At 45.4% G+C, this 9,128-nt stretch overlaps 1 protein-coding gene across 1 annotated transcript in view; it reads right to left on the bottom strand.

The window, feature by feature from the left end:
- Positions 1–8,654, bottom strand: part of kitb (KIT proto-oncogene, receptor tyrosine kinase b) — a 73,181-nt gene extending 64,527 nt beyond the window's left edge. Inside the window, exons 1-4 of the mRNA XM_038982503.1 lie at positions 8,648–8,654; positions 4,365–4,652; positions 3,618–3,902; positions 1,591–1,730 (exon numbers count right to left, since the gene is read on the bottom strand). Of these exons, the coding sequence (XP_038838431.1) occupies positions 1,591–1,730; positions 3,618–3,902; positions 4,365–4,652; positions 8,648–8,654 (720 nt within the window). The remainder of the gene's footprint in view (positions 1–1,590; positions 1,731–3,617; positions 3,903–4,364; positions 4,653–8,647) is intronic.
- Positions 8,655–9,128: the final 474 nt, after the last annotated feature.

Raw genomic sequence — 9,128 nt, forward strand, 5'->3', positions numbered from 1 at the left:
AAGGGCCTTCTATGCCATCAAAAGGAACATAAATTTCAATCAGTCATAGAGCCCATTGCCCTTTATGGTTGTGAGGTCTGGGGTCCGCTCACCAACCAAGATTTCACAAAATGGGACAAACACCAAATTGAGACTCTGCATGCAGAATTCTGCAAAAATATCCTCCGTGTACAACGTAGAACACCAAATAATGCATGCAGAGCAGAATTAGGCGATACCCCACTAATTATCAAAATCCAGAAAAGAGCCGTTAAATTCTACAACCACCTAAAAGGAAGTGATTCCCAAACCTTCCATAACAAAGCCATCACCTACAGAGAGAACATGGAGAAGAGTCCCCTAAGCAAGCTGGTCCTAGGGCTCTGTTCACAAACACAAACACACCCCACAGAGCCCCAGGACAACAGCACAATTAGACCCAACCAAATCATGAGAAAACAAAAAGATAATTACTTGACACATTGGAAAGAATTAACAAAAAAAACAGAGCAAACTAGAATGCTATTGTGGCCCTAAACAGAGAGTACACAGTGGCAGAATACCTGACCACTGTGACTGACCCAAACTTAAGGAAAGCTTTGACTATGTACAGACTCAGTGAGCATAGCCTTGCTATTGAGAAAGGCCGCCGTAGGCAGACATGGCTCTCAAGAGAAGACAGGCTATGTGCACACTGCCCACAAAATGAGGTGGAAACTGAGCTGCACTTCCTAACTCCTGCCCATGTATGACCATATTAGAAGACACATATTTCCCTCAGATTACACAGATCCACAAAGAATTCGAAAACAAATCCAATTTTGATAAACTCCCATATCTACTGGGTGAAATTCCACAGTGTGCCATCACAGCAGCAAGATTTGTGACCTGTTGCCACAGAAAAGGGCAACCAGTGAAGACAAAACCATTGTAAATACAACCCATATTTATGCTTATTTATTTTAACTTGTGTGCTTTAACCATTTGTACATGTTACAACACTGTATATATATATATATGACATTTGTAATGTCTTTATGTTTTGAAACTTCTGTATGTGTAATGTTTACTGTTAATTTGTATTGTTGTTTCACTTTTGTGTATTGTCTACCTCACTTGCTTTGGCAATGTTAACACATGTTTCCCATGCCAATAAAGCCCCTTGAATTGAAATTGAATTGAATTGAGAGAGAGAGAGAGAGAGAGAGAGAGAGAGAGAGAGAGAAAGAAAGAGAAAGACAGAGACAGACAGAGGAGAGAGTGAGAGACAGAGACAGAGACAGAGGAGAGAGAGAGAGAGAGAGAGAGAGAGAGAGAGAAAGAAATACAGAGAGAGAGAGAGAGAGAAAGAGAAAGACAGAGAGAGAGAGAGAGAGAGACAGAGAGAGAGAGAGAGAGAGAGAGAGAGAGTCAGTATAAAGCCAGTCTCACCGCTCCAACGGGGAAGAGACAGAGAGAGAGAGAAAGGGAGAGAGAGAGAGAGAAAGGGAGATAGACAGGGACAGAGTGAGAGAGACAGACAGAGAGAGAGAGAGTCAGTATGAAGCCAGTCTCACCGCTCCAACGGGGAAGAGACAGCGAGAGACAGAGTGAGTATGAAGCCAGTCTCACCGCTCCAACGGGGAAGTCCCACTTAATGCTGAAGTCAGGGTTGAGGTTGGAGGAGCTGCAGGTGATCTCAAACTGCTCTCCTCTCCTCAGGATCACCCTCTGTCTCTGGGACAGACTGATGACTGGAGGCTGTTCAGGCACTGGGTGGGCAGAGGGAAGGGGGGGGGGGGGGGGGGTGGATGTAACCATACAGTATGTCAGACAGGACCCTGTTTGGAGCTGGACCACAACTAACTGTTAACATAGAGTTACATAGAGGTGGACCATGTCTAACTGTTAACATAGAGTCACATAGAGGTGGACCATGTCTAACTGTTAACATAGAGTCACATAGAGGTGGTTCATGTCTAACTGTTAACATAGAGTCACATAGAGGTGGTTCATGTCTAACTGTTAACATAGAGGTGGTCCATGTCTAACTGTTAACATAGAGTCACATAGAGGTGGTTCATGTCTAACTGTTAACATAGAGTCACATAGAGGTGGTTCATGTCTAACTGTTAACATAGAGTCACATAGAGGTGGTTCATGTCTAACTGTTAACATAGAGGTGGTCCATGTCTAACTGTTAACATAGTCAATAGAGGTGGTTCATGTCTAACTGTGTAACATAGAGTCACATAGAGGTGGTCCATGTCTAACTGTTAACATAGAGTCACATAGAGGTGGTTCATGTCTAACTGTACATAGAGTCACATAGAGGTGGTCCATGTCTAACTGTTAACATAGAGTCACATAGAGGTGGTCCATGTCTAACTGTTAACATAGAGTCACATAGAGGTGGTCCATGTCTAACTGTTAACATAGAGGTGGTCCATGTCTAACTGTTAACATAGAGTCACATAGAGGTGGACCATGTCTAACTGTTAACATAGAGTCACATAGAGGTGGTCCATGTCTAACTGTTAACATAGAGTCACATAGAGGTGGTCCAAGTCTAACTGTTAACATAGAGTCACATAGAGGTGGTCCATGTCTAACTGTTAACATAGAGTCACTTAGAGGTGGTCCAAGTCTAACTGTTAACATAGAGTCACATAGAGGTGGTCCATGTCTAACTGTTAACATAGAGTCACTTAGAGGTGGTCCAAGTCTAACTGTTAACATAGAGGTGGACCATGTCTAACTGTTAACATAGAGTTACGTAGAGGTGGTTCATGTCTAACTGTTAACATAGAGTCACATAGAGGTGGTCCATGTCTAACTGTTAACATAGAGTCACATAGAGGTGGTCCATGTCTAACTGTTAACATAGAGTCACATAGGGGTGGTTCATGTTTAACTGTTAACATAGAGTCACATAGAGGTGGTCCAAGTCTAACTGTTAACATAGAGTCACATAGAGGTGGTCCATGTCTAACTGTTAACATAGAGTCACATAGAGGTGGTCCATGTTTAACTGTTAACATAGAGGTGGTCCATGTCTAACTGTTAACATAGAGTCACATAGAGGTGGTCCATGTCTAAACTGAACATAGAGTCACATAGAGGTGGTCCAAGTCTAACTGTTAACATAGAGTACATAGAGGTGGTCCATGTCTAACTGTTAACATAGAGTCACATAGAGGTGGTCCATGTCTAACTGTTAACATAGAGTCACATAGAGGTGGTCCATGTCTAACTGTTAACATAGAGTCACATAGAGGTGGTCCATGTCTAACTGTTAACATAGAGTCACATAGAGGTGGTTCATGTCTAACTGTTAACAGAGTAAAGAGGTGGTTCATGTCTAACTGTTAACATAAAGTCACATAGAGGTGGTCCATGTTTAACTGTTAACATAGAGGTGGTCCATGTCTAACTGTTAACATAGAGGTGGTCCATGTCTAACTGTTAACATAGAGTCACATAGAGGTGGTCCATGTCTAACTGTTAACATAGAGTCACATAGAGGTGATTTGCAAATACGAGTATGCTGCCTGGAGATCTCTCTCTTTTCCCCCTCTCTATTTCTCTCCCTACATCCATCCCTCGAGCATCTCCTTTCTCTCTCTCGTCCCCTTCCCTCTCCCCCTCTCATCTCTCACCTAGCCGTACGTCCACAGTATACTGGCTCGACCTCACGGTGACACCTGCCAGCTCGCCCAAGCATACGTAGCAACCATCGTACTCCTTCCTGGCGTTGCCGACGATGACGCCGCGCTGGGGGTCGTAGTGGTAACGGAGGTCGGAGGGTAAAGGTTGTAAGTCACAGGTCTGTAAGGTCACGAGGGTCACATCAGGGTCGGTGACCAGGCATGGTAAAGTCAGGTTCTCCCCGATGCGGACCAGAATGCCGTTCACCATAGAACGCTGAAATGGACTCTGGGGGTCTGGGGGAGGGAGGGAGGGAGAAACGAGGAGATAGGATAGGAGAGAGAGAGAGAGAGTTTGGGTTAGGTAGGAAAACAGAAGAGATGGAGAGATTGGGTTTATGCAAGACAACATAGGGAAGGGAGGGAGGGCGATACATATGCTCACAGATACACACAGAGAGAGAGAGAGAGACACAGAGAGAGAGATAGACACAGAGAGAGACACAGAGAGAGACAGAGAGACAGAGAGAGACAGAGACAGAGAGAGAGACAGAAAGACAGAGAGAGAGAGCGAGAGAGAGATAGACACAGAGAGAGACACAGAGAGAGAGAGACAGAGAGACAGAGAGACAGAGAGAGAGACAGAAAGACAGAGAGAGAGACAGAAAGACAGAGAGAGAGAGAGAGAGAGAGAGAGAGAGAGAGAAAAGCCTACATAGACACAGTCATAGATAAACACACACAACACACACCTCTCACCTTTCACAAAGACGTAGATGGAGGAGTGTTCCTTGGTGTTGTTGTTGATACAGGCGTATCGTCCCATGTGATATCCCTGGGCAGACTGCACCCGAACAAACACTACCCCTCCTCCCTCCTCTACCTCCCCCTCCAGCCGCCTGCCCCTCTCTCTCTGCCACCTCACCCCCCCTGAGACAACAGTGGACGGAGCGTTGGTGTTGTTGTCATGGCAGCGGAGTTCCAGAGCCCCGCCTTTCGGAACCACCAGGTGAGGTCCGCTGGGGAAGATGACGGGATTGGACCAACCTGTTGAACACACGGAACACGCCCATATATGGTCAACAGTAGACAGGCTGTACTGACTGTGTGTTTAGGCTTGTGTTCGAGCCCAGCACTGTGAGAACACACGGAACACGCCCATATATGGTCAACAGTAGACTAAGCTGTACTGACTGTGTGTTTAGGCTTGTGTTCTAGCCCAGCACTGTGAGAACACAACACACTTGAATCAACAATGACACTTACATTTAGACCATAGAAAGTTGATTTAGGTGTGTTAGAGCAGGGCTAGGACAAAAACCTGCACACAGAAAAGGTAGCATAGTAGCATAGAGTAGAAGGGAGAAGAAACATGTCATCCAAGGAGATTCTTTAGACAGTCGTGGTTCAGTCTAGTAACAGACTGGTGTAACAGACTGGTGTAACAGTGGACAGTCATGGTTCAGTCTAGTAACAGACTGGTGTAACAGACTGGTGTAACAGACTGGTGTAACAGTGGACAGTCATGGTTCAGTCTAGTAACAGACTGGTGTAACAGACTGGTGTAACAGTGGACAGTCATGGTTCAGTCTAGTAACAGACTGGTGTAACAGACTGGTGTAACAGTGGACAGTCATGGTTCAGTCTAGTAACAGACTGGTGTAACAGTGGACAGTCGTGGTTCGGTCTAGTAACAGACTGGTGTAACAGACTGGTGTAACAGTGGACAGTCATGGGTTCAGTTAGTAACAGCATGGTGTAACAGACTGGTGTAACAGACTGGTGTAACAGTGGACAGTCATGGTTCAGTCTAGTAACAGACTGGTGTAACAGACTGGTGTAACAGTGGACAGTCATGGTTCAGTCTAGTAACAGACTGGTGTAACAGTGGACAGTCATGGTTCAGTCTAGTAACAGACTGGTGTAACAGACTGGTGTAACAGTGGACAGTCCATTGGTTCGTATAGTAACAGACTGGTTGTAACAGTGGACAGTCATGGATCAGTCTAGTAAACAGGACTGGTGTAACAGCTGGTGTACACGTGGACAGTCATGGTTCAGTTAGTAAACAGACTGGTGTAACAAGGACAGTCATGGTGCAGTCTAGTAACAGACTCGGTGAACAGTGGACAGTGTCAGTGGATGCAGTCTAGTAACAGGCTGGTGTAACAGACTGGTGAAACAGTGGGACAGTCTGGTTCAGTCTAGTAACAGACTGGTGTAACAGACTGGTGTAACAGCGGACAGTCGTGGTTCAGTCTAGTAACAGACTGGTGTAACAGACTGGTGTAACAGTGGACAGTCTTGGTTCAGTCTAGTAACAGACTGGTGTAACAGACTGGTGTAACAGACTGGTGTAACAGTGGACAGTCATAGTTCAGTCTAATAACAGACTGGTGTAACAGACTGGTGTAACAGTGGACAGTCTTGGTTCAGTCTAGTAACAGACTGGTGTAACAGACTGGTGTAACAGTGGACAGTCTTGGTTCAGTCTAGTAACAGACTGGTGTAACAGACTGGTGTAACAGTGGACAGTCATAGTTCAGTCTAGTAACAGACTGGTGTAACAGACTGGTGTAACAGACTGGTGTAACAGTGGACAGTCTTGGTTCAGTCTAGTAACAGACTGGTGTAACAGACTGGTGTAACAGTGGACAGTCTTGGTTCAGTCTAGTAACAGACTGGTGTAACAGACTGGTGTAACAGTGGTGGACAGTCTTGGTTCAGTCTAGTAACAGACTGGTGTAACAGGTACTGGTCGTTTTTGTCAACAGTGGACATGTCTTGCGATCTTCCATCCCCACCTAAGTTAGTAAAGCTCTGGTGAACAGACTGGTGTAACAGTGGGACTAGTAGGCCCTCGCCATGCTCCCAATAACCAAATAGTGTTATGTCTACATCTACTGCCATTAGTAGGCCCTCGCCATGCTCCCAATAACCAAATAGTGTTATGTCTACGTCTACTGCCATTAGTAGGCCCTCGCCATGCTCCCAATAACCAAATAGTGTTATGTCTACATCTACTGCCATTAGTAGGCCCTCGCCATGCTCCCAATAACCAAATAGTGTTATGTCTACATCTACTGCCATTAGTAGGCCCTCGCCATGCTTCCCAATAACCAAATAGTGTTTATGTCTACGTCTACTGCCATTAGTAGGCCCTCGCCATGCTCCCAATAACCAAATAGTGTTATGTCTACGTCTACTGCCATTAGTAGGCCCTCGCCATGCTCCCAATAACCAAATAGTGTTATGTCTACATCTACTGCCATTAGTAGGCCCTCGCCATGCTCCCAATAACCAAATAGTGTTATGTCTACGTCTACTGCCATTAGTAGGCCCTCGCCATGTTCCCAATAACCAAATAGTGTTATGTCTACGTCTACTGCCATTAGTAGGCCCTCGCCATGTCTCCCAATAACCAAATAGTGTTATGTCTACAGTCTACTGCCATTAGTAGGCCCTCGCCATGCTCCCAATAACCAAATAGTGTTATGTCTACGTCTACTGCCATTAGTAGGCCCTCGCCATGTTCCCAATAACCAAATAGTGTTATGTCTACGTCTACTGCCATTAGTAGGCCCTCGCCATGCTCCCAATAACCAAATAGTGTTATGTCTACATCTACTGCCATTAGTAGGCCCTCGCCATGCTCCCAATAACCAAATAGTGTTATGTCTACGTCTACTGCCATTAGTAGGCCCTCGCCATGCTCCCAATAACCAAATAGTGTTATGTCTACATCTACTGCCATTAGTAGGCCCTCGCCATGCTCCCAATAACCAAATAGTGTTATGTCTACGTCTACTGCCATTAGTAGGCCCTCGCCATGCTCCCAATAACCAAATAGTGTTATGTCTACATCTACTGCCATTAGTAGGCCCTCGCCATGCTCCCAATAACCAAATAGTGTTATGTCTACGTCTACTGCCATTAGTAGGCCCTCGCCATGCTCCCAATAACCAAATAGTGTTATGTCTACATCTACTGCCATTAGTAGGCCCTCGCATGCTCCCAATAACCAAATAGTGTTATGTCTACATCTACTGCCATTAGTAGGTCCTCGTCATGTTCCCAATAACCAAATAGTGTTATGTCTACATCTACTGCCATTAGTAGGCCCTCGCCATGCTCCCAATAACCAAATAGTGTTATGTCTACATCTACTGCCATTAGTAGGTCCTCGTCATGTTCCCAATAACCAAATAGTGTTATGTCTACGTCTACTGCCATTAGTAGGCCCTCGCCATGTTCCCAATAACCAAATAGTGTTATGTCTACGTCTACTGACATTAGTAGGCCCTCGTCAGTCTCCCAATAACCAAATAGTGTTATGTCTACGTCTACTGCCATTAGTAGGCCCTCGCCATGCTCTCAATAACCAAATAGTGTTATGTCTACGTCTATTTCCATTAGTAGGCCCTCGCCATGTTCCCAATAACCAAATAGTGTTATGTCTACGTCTACTGCCATTAGTAGGCCCTCGCCATGCTCTCAATATCCAAATAGTGTTATGTCTACGTCTACTGCCATTAGTAGGCCCTCGCCATGTTCCCAATAACCAAATAGTGTTATGTCTACGTCTACTGCCATTAGTAGGCCCTCGCCATGTTCCCAATAACCAAATAGTGTTATGTCTACTGCCATTAGTAGGCCCTCGCCATGTTCCCAATAACCAAATAGTGTTATGTCTACATCTACTGCCATTAGTAGGCCCTCGCCATGTTCCCAAACACTACACGCCTGTTGAAGACAACAGCAGACAGAGGGGAACCAGACCACCGCCCCACAGGTGTCACTGTTGTTACGGACTCTACACACTCATACCTTGCACCTGTCCATTATTCCCGTACAGGGTACTACTTGGCCCATTGGGAGAACGGTCATCCCATAGGGCTGTGGTTAAAAGTAGTGCACTGTGTAGGGAACAGGGTCCTATTGGGGACATAGATGTGATGTCATTTGAGTCATTTATATCCGGAGTCCCTGTTACATTATTGATGACCCTGTTAGTGTGTTGTAGAGGATCAGGACTGACTCACCTTCCATCTCTTTCTATATGTCTGTTTCTCTATCCATCTATCTATATATCTCTCTCTGTCTGTTTCTCCATCCCTCTATCTCTCTCTGTCTGTTTCTCTCTCTCTCTCTCTCTCTCTCTCTCTCTCTCTCTCTCTCTCTCTCTCTCTCTCTCTCTCTCTCTCAAACACCTTCCATCTATCTCTCTCTGTCTGTTTCTCTCTCTGTCTGTTTCTCTCTCTCTCTCTCTCTCTCTCTCTCTCTCTCTCTCTCTCTCTGTCTCTCGCTCTCTCTCTCTCTCTCTCTCTCAAACACCTTCCATCTATCTCTCTCTGTCTGTTTCTCTCTCTGTCTGTCTCTCTCTCTCTCTCTCTCTCTCTCTCTGTCTCTCGCTCTCTCTCTCTCTCTCTCTCTCAAACACCTTCCATCTATCTCTCTCTGTCTGTTTCTCTCTCTGTCTGTTTCTCTCTCTCTCTCTCTCTCTCTCTCTCTCTGTCTCTCGCT

Source organism: Salvelinus namaycush, unplaced genomic scaffold (assembly GCF_016432855.1).
Source record: "Salvelinus namaycush isolate Seneca unplaced genomic scaffold, SaNama_1.0 Scaffold119, whole genome shotgun sequence".
Taxonomy (NCBI): domain Eukaryota; kingdom Metazoa; phylum Chordata; class Actinopteri; order Salmoniformes; family Salmonidae; genus Salvelinus; species Salvelinus namaycush.